At 41.3% G+C, this 26,739-nt stretch overlaps 1 protein-coding gene across 2 annotated transcripts in view; it reads left to right on the top strand.

The window, feature by feature from the left end:
- Positions 1-26,739, top strand: part of arhgef4 (Rho guanine nucleotide exchange factor (GEF) 4) — a 116,011-nt gene that overhangs the window by 25,441 nt on the left and 63,831 nt on the right. The window contains exon 6 of one of the 2 annotated variants that reach the window (XM_040048816.1): positions 1,365-1,470. In XM_040048816.1, the coding sequence (XP_039904750.1) occupies positions 1,365-1,470 (106 nt within the window). Of the gene's footprint in view, positions 1-1,364; positions 1,471-6,102; positions 7,043-26,739 lie in introns of those variants that run through there. The other variant, XM_040048818.1, reaches the window with a different exon arrangement.

Here is a 26,739-nt window from a genome sequence, read left to right as displayed (position 1 = left end):
TGAAGTATTTCCTAAGTTAAACAGAGTCACGAGTTTTTCACATAACTTTTGCAAAAATCTTAGTTTTATTTTGGATGTTTACATTACACACGCACACACGCATGCACGCATGCAATTAATTGACTGTTTTTTTCATGCCAATATATATCACAAACACATGTATACAAATGAAGACCATGATAGCGTGCATGCAAGAAGTAGCAGAATGAGGAGCCCTAAAAAGTAGTCATCAAGATCCACTTATTTCCAAAGTGGATATTTTTTTAAACAAAAAGAAATACATTTATTTCACAAAAATCCCCAAACTGACAGGCCCTCCTGATGATAGTTGTGTGTCCTTTGGTGGGATTCAAGCTGGGACCAGTCGATAAGCTTCACTTTGGTCTTCTGGAGACAGCTGTTCACCAGGAAGGACGTGTGTTTTAGTTGTTGTGTTAGTAAAAAACACAACCTTCCAGGGATGGTTTTATAAGCAAAGGAATGACAGCAGCTGTTTAAAGCTATCTCCAACCCAATTATAGAGACTGATTGATACTGGAGAGGATAAATCGCAGCAAAAATATTTCTGGCACAACTTCACCTGCTTCCAAGGTGCATGGAGAGGATGAAAGAATTCACAAAGCAGGAACTCCAGCAACACTTGAGGGAAGATGAAGAACTTTAATAATTGACCCACGTGTTTGTGGCCTTCATGACCCTGATGAAGGCCACAAGCTGAAACGCGTGGGTCAATTATTAAAGTTCTTCATCTTCCCTCAAGTGTTGCTGGAGTTCCTGCTTTGTGATACTGGAGAGGAGCCAGAGGTAGATGACAAGGAGAACCCCATTATGGAATTTCGGAGGAATAATATCCATTGGACATATGGATTGGAAATACAAACTTGGATAAAACTCAGACAACAGGGTAGTCTGAGGCACTTGGACAGGACATGGACATTGGATGACATGGCAGGAAAACCAGAAAGAGAGCAGAAGTAAGAAGTCTATTGATGGAAGAACTCAGGATTGTTCTTGGTGATTAAGCCAGAGAATCAGGATGTTCTTGCATCTTTCAGTCGGTTGAGCAAGATTAAAAACTCCTTCATGTTCTCATAGTGCAGAGGTTGGTAGGAAAAGCCTTGTCCAGGTCCCAGCTCACTGGAACGATTGGTAACCCTTCAGCCTTCAACCCACATAAGTCACATAAAGTGACTCAGATTGGAAATACATACTTACATCGCTCTGTCATTATTTAACCCACATGTTGTCTCTCGAACACCCATTCATGATTCAGGTTTGTCCAGTATGTGACTGTTACATGTTAATGATCCTCATCGGGGTGCCAATGAACAGTGATGATAATAAAACATGCTCTATTTCCACAGCTTGATGCTAGAGCCCCCCTGGAGCCCATCAAGGCCCACTGCTTCTCCCACAGCACCCCCATCGGTCTTGACTGCTTGGGCAGGAGGAGACAAATCTCTTATTCCTGTAAGTACCGACTCTGCTTCTGTTGGGTTTAGATTCTGGTGTCTTATTGTGGCAGCGTTTTTGACTGAGTGTTCGAACCTGTGCAGCTTTAGTCATCAGATCATGTCTCCGTTCAAAAAATGTCTGTTTATTTCATACTGGGCTGAGTGTTTTTCAGCTCTGCTGACAGAGACTAATGAGGAATGACTAAGCTTACTTTCTAAATGTACCTGATCATGTTTTTCAGCTTTAATTTCACAGGCACTTCCTGTTATGTAAAGAGGCACTGGTGCCATTAAATACGAACATACAAGGCCTCATGCATATTTTCATCATCTCTTTCTAATTATGTTTGTTGGGTCTGTGTTTCCACAAGCCCCGCTAATTCTAGAGACTTATTCATCATGAAGAAAACAAGACAGTCGATCGATCGATCACTTGCGCAAGGGAGGCCTGTGTCCACCACGAAAATCACCCCGACTCTGACCTCCTCCTGCTGCCTTTTTATTGAGAGACAGTTCACACAAAACACGTCATAGCAAAGCCACGCCCACTTGGTTCTAAGACAAGGCATTGTATGTATATGTGTGAACTTCTGTAAGAATGTGTGTGTGTGTTACCTCCTGCTGACCAAAGGGTCATAAAAGCAGGAAGCTTACATCAAAAGAAGCAGATCTTCCAGGATGTATCTGCAATAAAACATTACAGCCCCCCACCTCGAGAATCTGGGGGGAAGGACAGTGAAATTCCTTTCATCAGAGTTGGCAAGCATAAAAATGACAACATTAAACAATTCACTCTAACAATGTTTTCCATCTATCATCTTCCTGAGCAGTTGTTTTCCTACAGCTGCCACCATAACTATGACTATCAAAATGTGGGAGTAAGAAAACAAAGTTCAGCTGACTTCCATCTGCAGTCTAGTGGCCATTAGAACACGCCCACCACACACCTCCAGCCAGGTAACAGCACATATTTAGGTATAGATTTTTCTGCCTGGCTTTGAGAGATGATACAGCTGAATCACATTCCTCTACTAAAAACAGCAGAGGATATTCACGTTGGAACACTTTACCTATATCGCTCATCTTACATCATTTAAAATGTGCACACACACAAACACACACACACACACACACAAACACACACACACAAACACAAACACACGCACACACACGCACACACACACGCACACACACGCACACACACACACACAGTTCTTACTGTTTCTCTCTAAAACTAACCTCATAAATTGGACATTCAACAATGACTTGTTTGTTGTTTAATACAGGAATTTATTTCTAGATGACATTAGTGGAGATAATCTCCTCGAATAATCAATAAATGAATCAATCAGTTGCATTAGTGGGTGTGGTCAGCTGCAGTGTTGTCTCTCCATATGCCTGACACTTCTGTCATGTATGTGTTTTTGATCTAGTTGTTGTTGGTGGGGGTCCGGGTGGGTGGCGTGTGGTCTGGGTCCTTGTGGTGGTGGATGCTGTCCTTGGGCTTAGCGGCTAGCTTCTTCGCCAGGGCTTCATGTGCGGGATCTGGGGCCCTGGTGCCTGGGGTCTCCTGGTGGAGGCCCTGTCTATGGTGGTACTCCATTGTTATTGTGGGCCCATGTTTTTTCTTAAAGGTGCAGGAGTTGGCCATGGATGGCACTTCTCTGTGTGCTAGTATGCTTTTATTCCATTTTCTCCTTTATATTACACATGGACTGTAATAAGAAACTACTGATAGAAATTAATAATCAGGTAAAAGAAACACATGAAGAAGAGGAGTCTATAGAGCTCATGTTTGGCCTGACGTCACATTCTGCTGGACAGGACAGGCTGAAACAAACCAAATGTAAACTTCACTGTGCTCTTATCAGCATTGGTCCTTCACTGCTGTCTGTCATTAACAGAGATGGGCAGTAATCCGATTACTTTTTTCAAGTAACGAGTAAAGTAAGGGATTACTATTGCAAAAACGGTAATTAGATTACCGTTACTTTCCCGTAGGAACGCTGCGTTACTGCGTTACTAAAACCGTGATTTTTTGCGAGAATGTCTCACAACAGTGACGTAAGCGAGTGCGCCGTTAGTGACAACAGCTGTGTGCAGATCAACAATAGATCACATATCGATTGTGGGAGAGAGTATGAGCGTTCAGCGTTTAAAGCGTGGAAGTACTGACCTTACTTTGAGTTTGATTCCATAAAAAGTGACAAAAACATTAGTGTCCGCTGTGCGTGGGAAGAAAACTTCTTTTTACAGCGAAAAAAAACCCCTAAACTTCCGAGCAAGCACCGAGTAGCTACGACGTAATGGGAAACTCACAGAGAAACTCGCGGATTCTTCCACTGACCGCGGCACACCTGCACCAGGGTAAACCTCCGCCTACCGCAGTCCTGCTTTACAGGTGAAAATAGAGCAACAGGACCGCTGAGTCTTTGACTTTATTTATTTTCTGCTGTGTTTTACTTGCATCTATTTGAAAGACTGAGTGTAAACACAAAAAATATATATTTTATGTGCTGGAATGTGCAGAAAATAGGTTTAAATGTTAAACTAATTTATTCAAGTCAGAGAATGTTGCATATAATTAAATTTTTGCTTGATGCATAAAGTTAAAAGATTAAAACTAATAAAACAAGTTTTAAAAAGAGACTTTTCCATTTGATTACATTTTGTATGATGGATTATGCAGAAAAAGTAGAATTGGGCTGAAAGATCTATTTATCACCTCTTCAGGTTGTAAATCGTGTTTTTAAAAAGTAACTAATTACTTTTGAAAATAAGTAATCAGTAAAGTAACGGGATTACTTTTTGGGGAAGTAATCAGTAATTAGTTACTGATTACTGTGGGGCGATTGTGGCTCAAGAGTTGGGAGTTCGCCTTGTAATCGGAAGGTTGCCGGTTCGAGCCCCGGCTCTGACAGTCTCGGTCGTTGTGTCCTTGGGCAAGACACTTCACCCGTTACCTACTGGTGGTGGTCAGAGGGCCCGGTGGCGCCAGTGTTCGGCAGCCTCGCCTCTGTCAGTGCGCCCCAGGGTGGCTGTGGCTACAATGTAGCTGCCATCACCAGTGTGTGAATGTGTGAATGACTGGATGTGTAAAGCGCTATATAAATACAGGCCATTTACTTTTTTCAAGTAACTTGACCAACACTGGTCATTAACAGCTCGCTGAGGTGAGGTTGGATTCCATCCTAATTTAAAAATGCAGAGGAACAAACCAAACTAAAGAAGCTTTACTCACAACTATCGATCTATTATGAAATTGCCATTTGTTAGCAGATTGTTAGAAAAATAATCAAAACTTTACTCAACAAATTACAGATTTTTTATCCTTTTCAGTCTCACTTTCAAAAGCAGTACTCATCTGAGGCTGCTATTGAAGGTCTATAATGATGTTTTGAAGCACAGCAGTGGTGAAAAATATTAAATTAACTGTTTATTTTATTACCTTCTTACTTATTTAACATGTCTTCCATTATGTCCTAAAGAAAAGTAGTTTTTAAAATCCTTATATTTTCTTATTCCCGATATATGAACAGTATGTCATGTTCCTCTCCAGCATTTATACTAATGTATATTAGTTTTAGGTTTGCTACAGAGAAGCATCCACACTTGCTCCGAGCTTGCATGGGTATGTTTGACATTGCTGTGTAGTTTAACATCAGCCCTTTTCACTCCCATGCCATTGTCTTTTATCCCCGTCACTGATACATTTGAATTGTTTACACAGGCTGTTGGGTCAAAGCACTGAACTCTGAGACCAGGTACCACATCCAGTGATGTCTGATTTTACCTTGTCTTTAGTTTGAAATGTGTCAGTGTTGGGTTGGTAATCATTCATGTACATATGAGGATGCAACAGGTCATTCTGAAGTCACGAGACCCTTACTCGACTCAAGGAATCTCGCAAATGAATGTTTTATTTTATTTATCGCTGAATTTGAAGCTGCAGTTTCAAATGACCTAAAACATTTTTGCACAATATTATCATCTGAAGTTTGGTTTGATCTTTAGAAAAATCTGTTTATGTTGGGGTTTTTTTCTAGACTCTGCTATTATTAGGATATAAATTCATTAATTATGCTCAAAAGGTCACAGTTTGATCTCTTTAAAGGGAACTTTTGGGTCAAATAAATACAAATAAAAGAAATGATGTTCACATGCAACAGTTGCTGTGCCCTCACTGCAGGAGCTTGAGCTGGCCTGTCACCCAGCCCACTCTGTCTTCCTTTTAAACGGACAGTTTTCTGCCCAGCTGGACATCGCTGGGGTTTTGGTGCAAGTATCCTCTAAACAGGTGGATTATTTACATTTTTGTTCAGGGAACTTTAAACGCAGTATCAATAGACACTACAGTTACACATGAAAAGATACTGAGCCCTTTCAGTCTACTATGGAGACTAATGATTTAGTATTGATATATGAAATACTTGGTAATTACTGCATATTTCTTGTAGTTATTTCATATGTTGCACTTCCTTTTTGGTGTAAGTAGAAAGCGTGTCTCTGCAGTTTTCAGTCTTTGCAGTTTTCAGTCTTTGGACCGAACAGTTCTGACCTGTTCAGTCAGGGTCCGTTTGTTTCACACCTCTGATATAACCCTCTATATTAAACAGCATCATGTGTATACTATGCCTTATTTACAATGGTAGGAAACCCAGTTTGGCTTAAAAAAATCATTCCTGAAAACCAACAGAATATAGAATGTGTGCATGTGCATATGTCTCTGCTTTGTCGTATGTTTTGGAGAGCAGGGGAATATATAAGACTGCGGGAGGGAAACCTTAATGGATTCTGCACCATTAGTGAGCCATCCAGGCTATCTGTAGCAGGCAAATGACACGATCGAGATGCAGAAACCCCCCTGCAGGACCCCTACTGATGTGAGCCTGGAAACAGAGTGAGCGATAGGGGGAGAGGGAGATGACTGTGTGATTTAATGTAAGGAAGCGAAGCAGCGTTCAAATTGATAAAGAGAGCAAGAGAAGCAGGAACAGAAAGAGAGGAGACGAGCGCTGTATCACTGGGGAGCAGAGAATCCAAGGGTGGAGTGGAGCGCTGCTACGGCTCTTCTATTCTGTGCATGGGAGGAGAAAGCGGGAAGTTGACAGCTGAAGCTTACCTCAGCAAATACCGCAGCAGATACCAGCCAAAAGGCTACCTCCTCCTCCTCCTCATCCTCCTCCTCCATTGTGCTGTCCGCTTGCCAGGAGAATAAACCATCTGCTTAGCCGCTTCTCTTCATTTTCTTTATTTTCTCTTAGTTCCACTCCCCTTTTACATTTCCCTCCACCCCTTGTTGTTGGGTTTCCACACAGGGATGCGGACTCAGCAGGGCTCGGAGGGGGGCGTGCCGCTGCCAGGGGGCAGTTGTGGTAGTAGCGGCAGTGGCAGCTCTGGGCTGTCACCGGGCTCTGAATCAGACGGCGGGAGCCCAACAGGCAGAGGGGTGGACGGCATGGTGGACGGAGGTCTCGGAGTGGGTGTATGCAAGGGTGGAGGTGGAGGAGGAGGAGGCAGCTTGGGCGGCACTTTGAGGGGGGTCCTGTCTCGCTATTGGAGTTTGGAAAGTCTGCACTCCACCACAGGTAAGTGGTAGTGTGTTATTCCGGATTGGATGGGACTGGGTACGCTTTGCGTGAGTGCATGTCGTTCCAGCTGTTCAGCTGACACCCACTGACAGTGACGGTGCAGTACTAATATATTTGGGTGGGCCGGCTGCCGGATGCTTTAGTCATGCAGAGAGAGCCAGAAAATGCCAGCAGCTCTGTGTCCTGCTGTGCCCTTTCTTATGGTCTGAAATGTGTGTCCTTGTCTGCCACACAAAGGATCTTCGCTGTGGAAATGCTTGTTGCACTTAATGCTGCACTGAACTCTCTGGGCTGGAGCTGGGATCACTGGAATCGTCTGTCTAAACTGGCACTGATGACATTTTTTTGGAAAGTCCCATATGATAAGACAGGCAGAGGGTTGACTTTTATGCACACTCATTTATCTTTGAGAAACATGAATATTTAACAAAATATGGTTGATTCAAACTGTCAAGGTTCTAATCTGATGTGAGAAATACAATTATAGCTTTAACCTTATTATACACACTGTGTTTTATTGCAACAAAAGAGTCTCTGATAATGAACCAGGTGTTATCTTTTTTGGTATTTTTAGTATTCTTTGAGGGGACTAAAAATAGTTCAAGACATTTTTAATAGCCTAAGCATGATTGAAAATATTGACAGTGTTATTAAACGTTTAGCCCAAAAGTCTGACGCACTTGTCTTTGCATGCACCCGCGTTCCCTGTCATCAGTGTGTGTTCATGTACTTTGTACTGTTGTTAAATGCTAAACATGAGCTGCTGATGCTGTGGCATGTAGCCGGGCTCTCCCTCTTCAAAATGGCATCGCGTTAGTTGTTGTGACTCCCAGTTGTTGTCATTCCGGCTTTGTTTGTCCAGCTGTGTGCTTGTGCATGTGTGTATCTGTGTGTATGGCCCAGTTGTTGCTCATGTGGAGCTGACCTAAATCTGTAAACACAGTGACATTATGGGACATGTCTTCATTATAAGAATAAACAGCCAGTGATGTTCTGGAGAGAACATCACTGGCTGTTTGTGAGCTCGCCCTATCTCATTGGCTAAGCAGGGTTGGGCCTGCTTAGAACTTGAATGATGGACCACCTGGGAAACACCACCAGGTGTTTTAAGCTTGGCTCTGGCTTGTGCAATGGAGCAGGTCATTTACTAATCAGAAGGTTGGTGGTTTGATCCCTGGCAGCTCCCAGTCTGTATGGGTAAGATACTAAACCCGAGTTGCTCTCTGATGCGTCCACTGGAGTATGAATGTGGGTGACTGTTAGAAGAAAAAAGCATAGACAGAAAGTGCTTGTGTGAATGAGGCAGGCTCTATAAAGTGCTCAGGTAGAGCAGAAAGGAGATAGGAACGACTCCGGGGTAATTTAGGAAGTATTTATTGTTACTTTTGGACTTGTTGGTTGTCAACAGAATTATTTCTCTTAAAGTATCATGAAGAAATTCAAGAGCTACACAGTACAGAAGAAAAGATTTCAAAGACTTTAAAAACCAAAACTAGTGGGACGTGTTGGAATTGTACTCAAAGATTACTAGAAAGAGAAACTGCTTCTGCACAGGAGGCACCGTTAACCCTCACGTTAATAATAATAATAATAATAATACATTTTATTTGAAAGCGCCTTTCAAAACACTGAAGGTTGCTGTACACAGTAGAATAAAAGCAAGAAGTTTACAGAATCATAAAAGCATGAGACATAAACAAATAAAATAGGAGAGTGGAGAGGTTATGTGGGATAAGCTATTGAACGTTGTGTTCATTTGGTGTTAAACAATTTCAAAAACAACCATTCCATTAAGACTCACCATAAAAAACTATAACAATAGATACATTATCACTACTTGTTGTGTTAGATCTTTGTATCAACTTATGTTCTTGTGAACTTTACAGTTTCTGCATGTCTCATTAATCTGAGCTTAACTTTTGGATTATTTTCACTCTAAGAAGGATCAGTTGAAACATAGTAAACTGATCATCAGAGACCACTGTGGCTGAAAGTTTGCATCAATATTTGTTTTGAAACCATTTCAAGTTTTTATACAGTCACATAAAGTAACACCTGCGTTACTTTTACACCTATTTGTGTAAAGAGTAAATTATCCCCAAACCATGCTGCCTTCTGACTCAGCTTGTGACTAAGAGCATAGGAGATGGAGGAACTGTCCCTTGAGACCTCCAATCAGTCTCCAGAACCACAAACCTCTCCTGGTTCTTTCACCAACACTATCAGTGGGTTTCCCAGTATAAACCTACATGTTCCAAGCATAACATGTCCTGGCATCACATGTTGCAAAACCTTTACGCCACATTTACACTGCTTGCTTGGCATATACTGTTTGAAAGGGCAGTGTCCCCTAAAGCAACCAGACCGAACCAACTGAACTTCTCTCATCACAGCCATTTTTGTCTTGTTGACCACGACCTGGTCTTGTATCTGTCAAAGCAAATCACCCGTAATAACATGTACATTTTCTGGAGTGACATGATGGCCTGAAAAAATTGTCCGAGTGGACTCTGCATCCTATAAACTGCTGGTAGATTCATTTCTGGATCTGTACTCACCACTCAAATCAAAGACTCATGCATGCGTTGATGTCTTTCTGACTTACCTCCTCCCAATCATCTTTGTAAAGCTGTTTCCCCTTCAAGTTGGTCAAGTTTACCAGTATGGCTTTGACTCAGGACTGAGTCCAGAACAGTTCAAAGCAGGATGTGATGTCATCAGTCCTGATGACAGTTTCAGTTGAAAGCCTACCTTCATTCTCGGGTGGGGATAAGTTCCCATTCTTTCACTTGAATGTGAGATCAACCTCTGCATGGCCATTCTCTTCATCACTGGATTCCTCCTCATCAATCCTTTCTTGGTCGGGTCAGATTATATTCCGTGTCAACTTCAGCTTCTAAAACTTCCTCATCTAATCCATCCTCATTGTCATCAAATATGAGAGCCTCACTGACCTGCCATGATGTTGCCACACAGCGAATGTGAGCAAGGCCCCCTAAAAGCATCATACAGCAAAGCTATGAGAAAAGTTCAATGCTGACACAATGTTGCAACTATCTGTGAGAGCTGCCAACACAGGAGCTGTTCCTGTGGAGGAGAGGCTCTACTGGGCAAAGATTCCCGTAGCGGTTGCCAGAGAAACCAGAGTGTTTGTATGTGTAAATATGAGTGTGCACATGCATGCTTGCTTGTGTTTGCCTGTATGACCATCTGACAGATAGGGATGGACCTGAACTCTGTTATTTACACTAATTATTGTCTCTCCCATGTCATTCTCTTCTTTTGTTGGACATTGTATGAACATAAAACAGGAAAAGGTGTGCATAGACAGAAACAAGAAAGAAGGCAACTGGAAAAGATGAAAACACAAAGAACAAAGCCAAAACATGTATATGTGTTGTATGTCATGTTTGTTGGCTACGAGGATAATAACCACAGTAATAACACCATCACCATTACTATTACTACTACTAACATTTAATTCAATTCAATTTTCAATTCAGTTTTATTTATACAGCGCCAAACCACAACAACGGTCGCCTCAAGCTGCTTTATATTGTGAGGTCGACTATACAATAATACATACAGAGCAAAACCCGACAATCATATGACTCCCTGTGAGCAAGCACTTTGGCGACAGTGGGAAGGAAAAACTCCCTTTTAACAGGAAGTTGAGGTGTGTCATCTGACAAGGATGCCTCCTGGGCTCCTCTGGGTGAGCTGTTCCGGGCATGTCCCACCGGGAGGTGGTACTGCACTGTTCTGTTCTAGATGACTTAGCACTGCCTCGGGTTGCCCCCAGACCCTAAGGAGGGAGCCTGTTTATTAGGGGAGAAGGACACTGATCTAGTTGATGATGAATCTACATTGGTGACCTGGCTTGCCTTCCTAAATCACCTGGTCCGCATGTGGTCTCGGTCTAACCCACACAGATGCTGAGAAATCAGCAAGAGGGGAAAAAAGAAGAAAAAAGGGAGAAAGGATAAAAAAATGAATTAAAATAAGTTAACACTAATCAATACATTAAAAAGGAATTCCAAGGTGGGGCCAAGGTATTTATTTGTTTAACGAAAACATACTGTAGTATTCAAAACATGTGGACATGTGCATGGTTTCAGCCTACAATGAAGCACAGTGATGGAGATGCAGGGATTCTGGATAATCTCTCAGTCACAGCCATGTAAACTATAGGACTGGGTGACACACCCATGTGGTGTGAAAGTCATTGCCTGAGCTCCCTGAAGCGCACTGTGAACGAGTGGCAATGCTACCCAAAGCCATTTGAAATATTTTCCTTTGAGGTGGGTCCTGTGAATTGTTTTATAAAGTGTAAATAGTAAGTGTGCATTTTTGGTCACAAAATGTTACTGCACATTTCTGTCCAGAGGTCAGCGCTGGAAGAGTACTCCAGGTCACTTCCCCATTTGTATGATGATATACAACACATGATAGATACATCAATATTGGAAAATTGTAGTTTGGAGGTTATTTTTCTGGGGTGAGTGATTTTCATGGTCTCTTCAGTTAATCTGGAGGGAAGTAGTGGATTATTATGGTAATCCTGGATTTGATTATAGATTGGACATTTTGTTTGCATTCCACCAGGCCGTCAGAGTTACACTAATTGTAATGTAGTTTGTTTTTTTTAGTGCAGAAATGTAGGAAAGAGAGACTAAAACTGATAAATGGTTGAGGTCAATTTTTCATACAGCACCAAATCACAACAACGGTTGCCTCAAGGCGCTTTGCATTGTAAGGCAGAGCCTACAATAATACACGTTGAGTTGGTTTTGTTTTCTTTTTTAGTAGCTAGAGCTTTAGTGATTATTTTAATGTCTGTGTTTATTAATGAGAGAGAGCGATATGTTGGTTAGTTTTTAGTTGGAGAGTCATAATATCGCTTGGTATTATTTGTGTCATTACTCTGTGGGATCATGACAACATGATTTGGCAGAAGTGTTTATAAAATTGTGCCGGAAATCCATTGTGATTTCATATTTGGCATTTACTAAGTGCTTTATGGAGTTCATCTATAGTAACAGGTTCATTCAACATGTCTGCTTGCTTTTTGGAAAGTCTGGGTCAATCTAAGTTTTCATTGAAAGTTTTCTACTTTGGGTTGTGGTCAGAAGAGTATAGCTGGCTATAAAAGGTTTTAAATATATTAATAATATTGAAAGTGTTTTGAAAAATCCCATTCACTAAGTATGATTGAGTGGATTGTTGTAAGGGAGTTACTGAGGCAGAGAAAGCAATGCGTGAGAGGGATTGATGGAAAAATAAGTCTCTGGATGAAGGGTTGTTTTTCCTCCAGCTGTCATTGAGACCATAATGATTCATATATTGTTTTATGATATCTGTGGAACACCAAAGTCTTAAGCTACCAGGTGAGTGTCACCAGTTGAGTGTGGCACTGATAACTGTATTGAAGTGTCCAGCAATGATGATGTTGGTTGAATTGCACTCTAATGAAAATAGGTTGTAGAAGAAAGATGGGTCATTATTTCGACTGGCATGAATGTTTTATTTTCCTAACCTTCCACCTGGATCAATATGACTGAAGTACGTTACTGCCACAGAGTAGTGTTCTGGTGGAGTGGAAATTGAGTCTTACTAATTTAGAAGATCATCATGTAGCCTGGAGAAATAGTTTGCTGCTTTATAAGAAAGCCCTCCGCAAAGCCAGAACATCTTACTATTCATCACTGATTGAAGAAAATAAGAACAACCCCAGGTTTCTCTTCAGCACTGTAGCCAGGCTGACAAACAGTCAGAGCTCTGTTGAGCCAACCATCCCTTTAACCTTAACTAGTAATGACTTCATGAACTTCTTCACAAATAACACTTTTTATCATTAGAGAAAAAATTACCAATAATCATCCCACAGTTGTAATATTATCTACAGCTACTCTTAGTACCATTGATGTTAAGTTAGACTCTTTTTCTCCAATTGATCTTTCTGAGTTAACTTCAATAATTACTTCCTCCAAACCATCAACGTGTCTTTTAGACCCCATTCCTACAAAACTGCTCAAAGAAGTCCTGCCATTAATTAATTCTTCGATCTTAAATAAACCTATCTCTAATAATCAGCTATGTACCACAGGCCTTCAAGCTGGCTGTAGTTAAACCTTTACTCAAAAAGCATCTCTAGACCCAGCAGTCTTAGCTAATTATAGGCCAATCTCCAACCTTCCTTTATATCAAACATCCTTGAAAGAGTAGTTGTCAAACAGCTAACAGATCATCTGCAGAGGTTTATTTGAAGAGTTTCAGTCAGGTTTCAGAGCTCATCACAGCACAGAAACAGCTTTAGTGAAGGTTACAAATGATCTTCTTATGGCCTCTGACAGTGGACTCATCTCTGTGCTTGTCCTGCTAGACCTCAGTGCAGCGTTCGATACTGTCGACCATAATATCCTATTAGAGCGATTAGAACATGCTGTAGGTATTACAGGTACTGTGCTGCAGTGGTTTGTATCATATCTATCTAATAGACTCCAGTTTGTGCATGTAAATGGAGAGTCCTCTTCACACACTGAGGTTAATTATGGAGTTCCACAGGGTTCAGTGCTAGGACCAATTCTGTTTACATTATACAAGCTTCCCTTAGGCAGTATCATCAGGAGACATAGCATAAATTTACACTGCTATGCAGATGACACCCAGCTCTATCTGTCCATGAAGCCAGATAAGAGTCAGTTTTGACCAGGATATGTCCTTCAGTGCACATGTTAAACAAACATATTAGACTTTCTGCTACTTAAGTAATATCTCTAAAATGAAAAATCCCACAGAGCCTTCAGTTGATTGCTTTCGCAAATTGCTGCAGGAAGACACTAGAAAGAGAGAGCATATTTCAGGAGAAATTGGCTCCTCCTCCTTGGCTCCCTGTTAAATCCAGAATAGAGTTGATTCTGGAAACCCTTCCAGTTTGGATTATGGAGACAGACACCCTCTCCACTTTTAAATTAGGCTTAAAACTTTTCTTTGTGATAAAGCATATAGTTGGATCAGGTGACTCTGGATCCTCCCTCAGCTATGCTTCGTACAGGGTGGGCCATTTATATGGATACAGCGTAATAACATGGGAATGGCTGTCGATATTAAAGTCCTGTTTGTGGCACATTAGTATATGTGAGGGGCAAATGCCTCAAGATGGGTGGTGACCATGGTGGCCATTTAGAAGTCGGCCATCTTGGATACAACTTTTGTTTTTTCAATAGGAAGAGGGTCATGTGACACATCAAACTTATTCGTAATGTCACAAGAAAAACAATGGTGTGCTTGGTTTCAACGTAACTTCTTTCATGAGTTATTTACAAGTTTCTCTTTGTTCACAGACATTGACATGTCGAAGAGGTTAACACGTGAGGAGCGGATCGAAATCGTGTTGATATCTGGTGAACGCAGTAACCAGGTCATTGCAGCAGATTTCAATGCAAGACACCCTACGAGACCACCCATCTCCCATGCTACAGTCAGCAAACTGCTGCTAAGTTTTGTGAAACTGGTTCAGTGTTGGATTTGCCAAAATGTGGACGCAAGAAAACTGTCACTAATGAAGAAACATCAGTGGCTGTCCTAGCTTCATTCAGCAAGAGCCCACAGTGTAGCACTCGCCGCATGTCACTGGAGAGTGGCACTAGTCGAACATGCCTTCGGTGGATATTAGCTACTCACAAATGGCACCCTTACAAACTCCAGCTACTGCAGCATCTCAACGAGGATGACCCAGATCAGTGCACAGAATTTGCAGAATGGGCAAAACAAAAACTGGAACAGGACCCTCAGTTCACGCAGAAGATTTTGTTCAGTGATGAGGCAAACTTTTATGTGAATGGTGAAGTTAACAAACAAAACCACCGCTATTGGTCGACACTAACCCACATTGGATGGATCCCTCCAAGACTGTTGGAACAACAAAAGTGATGGTTTGGTGTGGTATATGGGGTACAACGACAGTGGGTCCATTCTTCATCAATAGAAACCTCAAGGCCACGGGATATTTGAAATTGCTACATGATGATGTGTTTCCCTCTTTATGCACTGAAGCTGGCACGTTCCCTGAGTTTTTCCAGCAAGATGGTGCACCACCACATTATGGGTGCCAGGTCCGAGCATTCCTAGATGAACAGTTTCCTGGAAAGTGGATTGGTCGTCGTGGGCCAGTTGAATGGTCCCCAAGGTCTCCCGATCTGACCCCCTTAGACTTTTATCTTTGGGGTCATCTGAAGGCAATTGTCTATGGTGTGAAGATACGAGATGTACAGCACCTGAAACTACGGACACTGGATGCCTGTGCTGGCATTTCTCCTGCGGTGTTGCTATCAGTGTGTGAAGAGTGGGAGAAGAGGGTTGCATTGACAATCCAACACAATGGGCAGCACATTGAACACATTTTATAAGTGGTCAGAAACTTGTAAATAACTCATGAAAGAATAAAGTTGCGTTGAAACCAAGCACACCATTGTTTTTCTTGTGACATTACCAATAAGTTTGATGTGTCACATGGCCCTCTTCCTATTGAAAAAACAAAAGTTGTATCCAAGATGGGCAACTTCTAAATGGCCACCATGGTCACCACCCATCTTGAGGAGTTTGCCCCCTCACATATACTAATGTGCCACAAACAGGACTTTAATACCACCAACCATTCCCATGTTATTACGCTGTATCCACATAAATGGCCCACCCTGTAGATTGGATGTTGATTATACCCAGAGATGGGCAGTAACGCGTTACTTGTAACGCGTTACTGTAATCTGATTACTTTTTTCAAGTAACGAGTAAAGTAAGGGATTACTATTGCAAAAACGGTAATTAGATTACCGTTACTTTCCCGTAGGAACGCTGCGTTACTGCGTTACTAAAACCGTGATTTTTTGCGAGAATGTCTCACAACAGTGACGTAAGCGAGTGCGCCGTTAGTGACAACAGCTGTGTGCAGATCAACAATAGATCACATATCGATTGTGGGAGAGAGTATGAGCGTTCAGCGTTTAAAGCGTGGAAGTACTGACCTTACTTTGAGTTTGATTCCATAAAAAGTGACAAAAACATTAGCGTCCATCGTGCGTGGGAAGAAAACTTCTTTTTACAGCAAAAAAAACCCCCCTAAACTTCCGAGCAAGCACCGAGTAGCTACGACGTAATGGGAAACTCACAGAGACACTCGCGGATTCTTCCACTGACCGCGGCACACCTGCACCAGGGTAAACCTCCGCCTACCGCAGTCCTGCTTTACAGGTGAAAATAGAGCAACAGGACCGCTAGTCTTTGACTTTATTTATTTTCTGCTGTGTTTTACTTGCATCTATTTGAAAGAGTGAGTGTAAACACAAAAAATATTTTATTTTATGTGCTGGAATGTGCAGAAAATAGGTTTAAATGTTAAACTAATTTATTCAAGTCAGAGAATGTTGCATATAATAAAATCTTTGCTTGATGCATAAAGTTAAAAGATTAAAACTAATAAAACTAGTTTTAAAAAGAGACTTTTCCATTTGATTACATTTTGTATGATGGATTATGTAGAAAAAGTAGAATTGGGCTGAAAGATCTATCACTTTATCACCTCTTCAGGTTGTAAATCGTGTTTTTAAAAAGTAACTAAGTAACTAAGTAATTAATTACTTTTGAAAATAAGTAATCAGTAAAGTAACGGGATTACTTTTTTGGGGAAGTAATCAGTAATTAGTTACTGATTACTTTTTTCAAGTAACTTGACCAACACTGATTATACCCTACTGTGAATTCCTATTGCCAGTATTTGGCCCTACCTAATGTTGGCACATAGATGTCTCCAGATTTATGCTGGATGCATCTATCCATCTAAGTTTGGTGGGCTGCCATGACTACATCCTTTCGATGAAAACTCAAAAGCTTCGAAATTTAATGTCACCAAGGTCTTTAAATTGTACTCACTGAAGATCACGTTGATCTAATTAAATCCTTAGGAGGTGTTTGTGCCTGAAATTAGTGAAAAATGCTGCTAAAATTACACATTAAATTCAAAATGACTGACTTCCTGTTGCATTTAGAATATGGTTGACATAGATAATGTATAATAATAATAATAAAACATTTTATTTATAGGCACCTTTCAGACCCTCAGGGTCACCTTACAATAACACGAGAACAATAACAGCAATAAAATATAATAAACAAGGCAAAACCAAATTTAGACATAAGGTAAAAAAAAAGTAAAAGTAAAAAAGTATCTTTGAGTTACAGCAGTTTAGTCTTTAAATGGCGAAATATCGAAAGTTGTCTCCAGGGATAACGTCCTTTGGCGAAACCTCACAGTTGAAGGCTTTGTATGTGAATAGAGGAATTTTGAAGTGATATTTCTCCCTGGAAAGTAGCGGGAGAATATGAAAATTATAATTGCTCTTGCTAGTTTCTTCATACTTCATTCATACTCTTGCCGTGGTGTTTCAGATCAACTGGATGCTTTTCATGGATAAACTTTTAGGATAAACTGTCAGTAAGGAAATAAAAAAGCAAAGCTTTTGTATTTAAGAAGTAAAGGGAAGACCAGTTATTCAGCATCAATCAACTTTAACATGATTAACATGTGCAAATTAAAGCAGCAACTTCTAGAGATTTATTGGCATTAAATGGTCATCACAGTCGAAAATGACTCAGAGCTTCCTTGGAGGACAAAGTAATGCTATCCACAGACCAAAGGATGATTTAGCTCATAGTAAGTGTTTGTACTAGAGTTGCTAGATAGGACTGAGGACAGAGCTCTGTGCTCCTAGTTTTCTTTTCTTTGTGACTCCTTAAATCCCAAGTTAGAGTGTATAATGCAGCTTTGAGATTTTTTTTCACTTATGTCAAGGGTCATCCAAACCAGAGACTAGTGATGGGATTTCCGGCTCCGAACCGGCTCTTCAGGTTGTTTTGTTGCTTTAATTAATTTATTATTAACAATAATATAAAATTTTGCACTAAAGGAATTACTAATGCAAAAAAAGGTGTTTTTATTTATATATGTTTATATATAAATATATGCGGTGGCTCCTAGAGACAAAACACGTACAAACTCCAAAACAAGTTTCTAGCATTAACTGAACTTCCAAAGCAGAGCTACTAGATCACTTAAATTACACAATTGAAAGCATGTGTGTATTGTTTGTGTATTTATACACAGGCACTCACCGTAAATATACTTTTATTTATTCACTCCACATAAAATGTAATAAATAAATCATATAATACAAAAAACAACTATTTACATTTCACCTAATAAATTAGGTGAAATAAATAAATTACTACACCTATTAACTATTTAAATAACTATTTAAATTTTCAGCTTTTTCCTTTTAAACAAATGAAGCAACAAAACGCTGCAAACCACAACACAATTAAATATAAATGAAAATATGAAAACAAAAAGAAGATGCACATTCTCTGTCATATGGACCTGCATGAATAAACTTTCTGAATCCTTTATCATCTGCAACTGAAAATAGTTGTGGATGATTACTATACCTTTCTAATGTGACGTTGTTGTCCCTGGCTCTCTCTCTCTCTCCCTCTCGCTCTGTTCCTGTGCTACTGCGAGTGTAACTACCGCCCCTCCCCCCTCTGCCCAGCGCAAAGCACAAGGCTGGTGTGCAGAGTGAAGCGGGAAAAAAGTGCGAGAGAGAGAGTGAGAGAAAGAAAAAAAAACAAACACACGTGACGGCTCGCGATAAGGAGCTGGCTCACGTCGTTCACGTCAAAGATCCGGCTCTAAGAGCCGTTTTGTTCGCGACCGACACATCACTACCACAGACACAAAGCCCTGACCTAAACCTTACGTTTCTTCAGTATATCTGATGCCTAATCCTAAACCACTTTTACCAATCTGACCTGTTTTCTTCTTGTACCTACCCTGTGCTTTGCTACCCCAATGAAAATAAAATCTCAGAAAATGCCAGAAAAGAGGTTGTGTGTAAACAAGTCTTTGTCCAATCTTTGCACTCATTCTCCTCTTTTGTGTTCCTGTGAATTAAAATAATGCCAGGTGGCAACAGTGTGGCACACTGTAGCATCCAAGCACACACTGGCAACTGTTCTCATCCATGAGCAAGTGAGGGGACGGGGGAAAGGATGTCTAAAAGCATCCATCACAAAAATGGGAGGCATGGTGCTTTCTGGGAAATAGGTCACCATTAAAACAGCCATTTAGCCTGAGGTGTTTTTGTGCACTACTTGTTCTGAAGTTACTTATCTTAGAGAAGGATGAGGGGACAGTGGACACAAATAGATAAATGCATCAGTTTTATTCATTTGTTACCGATTCTCTTATTATTACTCATTACAGTAGCATGTGACATAGATAATGTAAACAGCATATATTCAGTAGCTATTTTAACTGAGTCTTACTTTTCTCCACGAGATCTGGTTGAGCCCATTTTGTTGCTGATTAAATCAAATCAAATCACTTTTATTGTCACATCACATGTGCAGGCACACTGGCACAGCACATGCGAGTGAAATTCTTGTGTGCGAGCCCCACAAGCAACAGAGATGTGCAAACACAACAACACAAACGAGCAAAATACAAGAATGGCCGACCTGAAACTAATAAATATATGTACAATATATAATAGTGTATGCATTTCTGGATGTGTATACTAAATATTTTCCTATGTGTGTGTATGTGTGTGTGTGTGTGTGTGTGTGTGTGTGTGTGTATACACATTTTTACAAATTAAATAGTAAAAAATAAAAAAATAAAAAATAAAAAAAATAAAAAATAAAATAAAATAATAATAATAATAATAATAAAATATATAAAAATATACAGAGTTGAATATGTGCAAAACAAGTGGCATTTATATACAGTGTGGAGTGCATAATGTTAAAGTTCCAGTAGTGAAGCTGAGGTGTCTATGACGTGTTCAGCAGTCTGATGGCCTGGTGGAAGAAGCTGTCTCTCAGTCTGCTGGTACGGGACCGGATGCTGCAGAACCTCCTTCCTGATGGAAGCAGTCTGAACAGTTTATGGCTGGGGTGACTGGAGTCCTTGATGATCCTCCCCGCTTTCCTCAGGCAGCTGCTTCCTGTAGATGTCTTGGAGGGAGGGAAGCTCACCTCCAATTATCCGTTCAGAGCACCGCACTACTCGCTGGAGAGCTTTGCAGTTGTAGGCGGTGCTGTTGCCATACCAGGTGGTGATGCATCCAGTGAGGATGCTCTCAATGGCACAGTGATAGAAGGTCCTGAGGATGCGGGGGCTCATGCCGAATCTTTTCAGTCTCCTGAGAAAGAAGAGATGCTGCTGCGCCTTCTTCACTGTTTTGTTTGTGTGTACTGACCACGTAAGATCCTCAGCCAGATGTACTCCAAGGAACCGGAAGCTGCTCACTCTCTCCACAGCAGCGCCGTTGATGGTGATGGGGGTGTGTACTTCTCTGCACCTCCGGAAGTCCACTATCAACTCCTTTGTCTTTGCGACATTGAGGGTAAGATGGTTGTCTTGACACCAGTGGGACAGGGCGCTGACCTCCTCCCTGTAAGCCGTCTCATCACCGTTGGTGATAAGACCCACCACTGTAGTGTCGTCCGCAAACTTCACAATGATGTTGGAGCTGTTAGTGGCTGTGCAGTCGTAGGTGTAGAGTGAGTACAGGAGAGGGCTCAGTACACACCCCTGTGGAGCACCAGTGTTCAGTGTGACGGGGGATGAGGTGATGCTGCCCAGTCTGACCACCTGGCGTCTGTCAGACAGGAAGCTAAGGATCCAGCTGCAGAGGGAGCTGCTCAGTCCTAGATCCTGCAGTTTCCTGTCCAGAAAATGAAACAGTCTCTCCAAAAGTATGTATCTGCTATGGCTAATCACCATTAATGTAGTTATAGCTATAGTATACCAATATAAACTTTAATTGTCTGCTATTTAATGTTATTTTTATGTTATGTTATTTTTCTATTTTTTGGACTTATGCCAGACGGATGGACAAAGAACGATAAATATTTGTTTAATATTTTACTGGCAGCAGGCAAAAAGAGCCATCACAAAAAACTTGCTTTCTTCTGAGAGCCCAACTATGAACATGTGGATGGACATCACAATGGACATTTACATGATGGAGAAAATGACAGCAGATGTGAACTATGATGAAAGAAATGGATGGACTATATAAAAACATGCAGGCCAGATTTTGATTTTGACTGTGTTAACTATTAGAGGATATATTAGTTATATTAATGGAAACAAAAACTCCCTACATGCCTTTTTTTTTTGTATTTTTATTTTATTTTTTTCTTCTTTCATTCCTTTTGTATGGATATTTTAGTTGTTTAAAAACAGGAAAAAAAGAAAAATACATGTAGTAACAAATTGCTGAAGTTGATGGTATTGTACAGTGATTCACAAAGTACACAAAGACACTAAAGTGTTTTTTTAATCACATGCCATATTCAGTTGCTCGCTTTTCATTTTACACTTTTAATCATGTAATAGTTCATGTCTAGGTTTTACAGGGTGTTCTGTGACTGCTCATTAAAAAACAACTGATTTTAATTTGCCCATTTCCCTTCCAAAATCTTCTCTTTGAATAGCTCTGTATGTCTGCACAGCTGGTACTTTTAGTTTTTAGTTCTGCCCAGTTGTAAATAGATACGCTCTATGTGTTTTCCTCCATTGTTTCCAACTGTTCAACTTTAAATTAATCTTGGGAAAAGGAACTAAATTATGTGATGAGCAAAGATTTTGTTGGTTTGGCCAAAAATCTCCTTTCTTTCTAATACACTGTGTGGTGGTAAATGCTATAGTTTAAGTGTTTTGCACTTGTGGCTGTTTCTGTGCAACTCTACACTGACAATCTGCTCTGTGGTGCATCGGTTAAAAGTGAGAAGGATGCTCCTGGTCATACTCCTGAACTAATGTGTCATCGTCCACTGACATAAGCTGATGACTGCTGTCTGTTTAGTGTTCCCCTTGGTACAAAAACACAAATGTTTATATTCATGTGATCAGAGCAGGACTTTTACAGAGTGATAAAAAATACCCAAGCTTTAAAAAGATGTATTCAATGAATTCATTTTTACTTTTTCACTTTTACGAAGGTTAAAACAGTAAAATTCAAATCTCTGTATTTGATTTGAGAGAAATGAGCCAATGAGTCAGTAAGCCTGACTTTCCAAGCATCTCTGGCAGGAGGGTCCCCTATCCCCCACAAGACATTCAACATCTGCTCTGGGTTCCTGGCTGGCTGAGGCTCTGCCGATCCCTGCACCCGTTCCAGCTCCTCGGGTGGAGACAGCAGTTGCCCAGCATTTGCAGGTGCCTGTTCCGGTGTCCAAGGTCAGAGCAGCTGTGACCCGGCCTTCTCAAACACCTGTACCTACTCCTCGCGTGGGAGTGGCTGGTTTCCGGTCTGCTCTGCCACCCATGCCAGTCCCTGAGGTGAGGTCCACCAAGACACAGCTGACCTCCGCACCTATATCTACTCCTCGGGTGGGAGTGACTAGTGTCCTGCAGGTGCCTGCACCCATTCCTATTCTCGCTGGAGGGTCGGCCGAGCCCATCCAGCATCCTGCTGCATTGCCTGCAGCTTCACCACCTGCTGCGTCCGCTGACGGCTCTTGTGAGTCTATTCAGCCACCTCCTGCTCCACCACCTGTGGCTTCCACGCCGTCGCCTGCTGCACTACCACCTACTTCTTTGCCTACTGTTGCCATGGCGCCATCTGGTCTAGCTCCAGCGCCCGTGTCTGGTCCTGCCTCGTATGGTCCTCCCTCTGCCAAGTCATGTCCAGCGCGCTTGACACGCCAAGCCACCAGAGGATTTCTGTGCACGTTTACACCACCATCGACCGCCTGCCAAGCCGCCTGAGGGTTGTTGTTGTCCATGTCCAGCGCGGACTGCTCATCCACATCCTACTTGTCCATGTCCAGCACACCGTCGCTGGCCACTTCCTGGCTGTCAGCTGCTTCCAGGCAGCCAAGCTCCGGACCTCTTTAGTTATGGACTCTTGTGCTGCTGACCTCCGGGTCGGTCCCCTGAACTGTCTTCTTGGGACTCTGTTTTGTTTCCTGTTTTTCTTTGTTCAATGTGTTTAGTTTTACTCTTCCACTGTGATGTTGTTATGTTCATTTGTGTCAGCTGTTTCCCCATGTGTTTCTGCTTCCCCTGATCACCTCCTGTGTGTTTGTTTTCATACATTCCTTGTCAGGTCATCTGTTGTTTCTTGCCATGTTTCCAGGTTTCATGTCCAGGTTTGTTTAGGTTCATGTCAGGGTTCTTCATGTTGTCTTTTAGTTCTCCCAGTTTAGGTTAATATTTAGTTTTGTATCAGTTTGCCTTGCCTTTTGTCTTGCACCTTTTTTTTTTAAAATCAGCCTTATTAAACGACCTTTTGTTAATATCAAGTTTTGTTCCACGTTCTTTTGTGTCTGCATTTGGGTCTACTATTCTGAATTCATACAGTCCGACTACAGTCCGATACCGACTGTATACAGTCATACAGTCGGTACATTTATTTATTTATTTATTAACCTTTATTTAACCAGGAAGATCCCATTGAGATTAAAAACCTCTTTTTCAAGGGAGACCTGGCCAAGATAGGCAGCAGCAGATGTCTCACAGTTACAGAAATTACTCAAACACAGGCAGCAACAACACACATGCAACAATAAGTGAAAGAATACAAATAAAATAAAAAATAAAATTCAATAAAATTCAAATAAAAATAAAAAAGTCAGTTAAAATTACAATCAATCTAATTGAAACAGTTGCATGTTATGGACTTGGCCTCAAGGATTTGTAGTTTAGATTTAAAAGCACTTAATGAAATGAATTCAGTCATTTTCCTTCTGCAGTTTGTTCCAGGCCGAGGGTGCTAAATGGACAAAAGCTCTTTTACCAAGTTCAGTTCGGGCAAATGGAACAGAAAGCAACAAGTAGCCATGCGGACGAAGAGAATACCGACCAGCATGTTTCATTACAAGCAGGGAACAGAGATAAGAAGGCAGCAACCCAAGTATCGCCTTATATATAAAACTGTATAAATGAGAATTCCTCCGACTTACCAAAGCAGGCCATCCTACCTGAGAGTATAACTCACAGTGGTGAGTCTGAGATTTATGGTTAGTGATGAACCTCAGAGAAGCATCTGAGCTGCCTCTGAAGTCCCACAGGCTACCCACACCTGATAGGACTCCTGGTGGCTCCCTTCACCTCTGGTGTCCACCATTTGGTTTGGGGGCTACCACCACGACAGGCACCAACCACCTTGCAGCCGCAGCTCAGCGCAGTGTCTTTGACAAGGAGGTGCTGAACATGTTCCTAGTCTGAATGCTGTTGAAGCTCTGCTGGAGGTGTGCATTGAAGATCTTGCGGACCGGGGCCTCTGTCAGGCATTCTCAGTGTACCCTCACTGTACGTTTAGGTGCACCAGGTCTGTACAGTATCCTCCCCCGCCACCTGATCCAACTCATCACCAGGTGGTGATCAGCTGACAGCTCAACCACTCTCTTCAATCGTATGTCCAGAGCATATGGTCGCAGATCTGATGATGCAATTACAAAATCACCCTGCGTCCTTATGGACACCCTCATATTCGAACATGGTGTTCTTTATGGACAAACTGTGGTCTTCACCAAACTAGAAGAGGATGTTCTAGCAAAATGCTAAACTAGCCAAATCTCCACAACAGCTACCCATTGTGGACCATAGTAGATCACAACTGTAGCCTCTCTCCAGTGTAGAAATACTTCCTTCCAGCCTTACCATTCAGGAAATGTAGAGGAGCTAGGAATCGACCACCTCCTGAGCCACACCCACCCAATGAAGGGATCATAGGCTCTGTAATGAATCAGTAAACTGTGTCTGGGTCCCATCAATATGGTTCTACACTGCGGAAAATTGCAGTTTTTTATTTAATAAAAACTAGCTAATGTCACAGGTCCATCAGTAATGTGTGTCTTATTTATTCCTTCATATTTTTTTAATATCAGTAGCACTATTGTTTGATGTAAATGTTGCATGACACCACCTGGTCTAGTTGTTGGATAGCTAACACTCAAGTGGCTTTTAGTGGTCTTCTGCTATGTGGATTTCACCTTTGGTTGCAACCTGCACAGTAATACAGACAGATTCCACCTCATAGACGCACCACCATCAGCTATCAATGTACCGTCACTCACCTCTCCATGTCAACTCAGAAAATTACCCGATTGGATAGTGGGATTTTCAGTAGAGAAAAAGAATCCTAGTATTCCCTTCATCAGACCTAATTATTTTTGCATGATATTGAGATTTAGAGCATCCTTATACTGGGACACGTGTTCTGATAAATATTCTTATGAACAACAAGACCAGTCTTTGTCACGGCGAGGTGCGCCGATAAGTTTAGTTTACAGGACCCAGAAGCAGACACTGAAAGGCGGAGTTGCTGGCTGAACAGAAGACGATCCTTTATTTGGATGTTGGCACATGAAAAAGCATGAAGCTATGAAAACTAAGAAAACTGTGAACACTCAGAAAACTAAAGGACTAAGAAACTCAATGAAAATACTATGACAAACTATGAACACTGAGTAAACTATGACGAAACACTCTGGGGAAGCAAACAGACGACCTGACAACGAAACATAGAAAACAGAGGACTTAAATACACACATGAGGTGACAAGGATGAACATAACGATGCACAGGAAATGTAAACTCAAACACAATGACATGAAAACTGGACTTTCAAAATAAACAGGAAAACATGACAAGACACAGGCATGACAGCATCAACCAGAAACATGACACATAAGACACAATAAACAACAATGGGAACATTAACACATGGGAACACCGCTGACACACATGAACCTAATAACAGGGCAGGGGAAGGGAAACTAAATACAATGAACAAAGAACATACTGGACTCTTACAAAATAACACAGGAAACATGATGAGGCAGACAAACAACATGGGCTTGACACATGAGACATGAAACACAAAGGGCAGGTGAGACCAAAGCCCAGGGAAAAGGGGAAATGAGGGGATCAATAACAAAACTGAACCACTTGGGGTTTTACGGGAGCTAGATGAGCTTAACCCAAACGATAAATGACAAAACATGAAGCCTCAAGTTCTAACTAATAATACAAAACAAGAACTTAATATTTCCCCATACTAATAAAAGAAATAAACAATATATCAAAATGCTGGGTCACAGACCCAGCCCATAAAGACCTTCCAGGTAACAACCTTTAGTTTTAAGTTGGGGCAGTTCTGGGGTGCTCCTTTTTGGGGTGAAGCCTTATGTGTAGTAAAACACCATCTCATCAGGATATGGTCTCTTGGGAGACTGTTGAGTACGTGGGAAAAGGCAAATATGTCAATGTGCTTAATGTTGCAATATGACACAGAACGAAAAGAGTTTGACTTAAACAAGATTAAATTGGCATTAAAAATTTGGTCAGATATGGAACATGAAATCCCTCTTAGGAGTTTTAGTGAGGTTGTCTATATGTAAGTCAACCAGCAAAATAACATTGAAAACCAGAAGAAACTCATTGGAGGAACTCAGAAAATGAATTTGAAAAGTCATTATTTAGCTTGGGCAGGTAATACACTGTAACATATATAGGAGTAGTTGGCCCACTGATTTGTAAAACGATGGACTCAAATGAGGCGTACAGAAGAATAGTTTTAGATGATACTTTCCATTTCTTGTTGTAAACTACCACAACACTGTGAC

This window comes from Simochromis diagramma, unplaced genomic scaffold (assembly GCF_900408965.1).
Source record: "Simochromis diagramma unplaced genomic scaffold, fSimDia1.1 OVJJ01000125.1, whole genome shotgun sequence".
Taxonomy (NCBI): Eukaryota; Metazoa; Chordata; class Actinopteri; order Cichliformes; family Cichlidae; genus Simochromis; species Simochromis diagramma.
The sequence above is the reverse complement of the archived record's forward strand: the minus strand, read 5'-3'. Positions and strand labels throughout refer to the sequence as shown.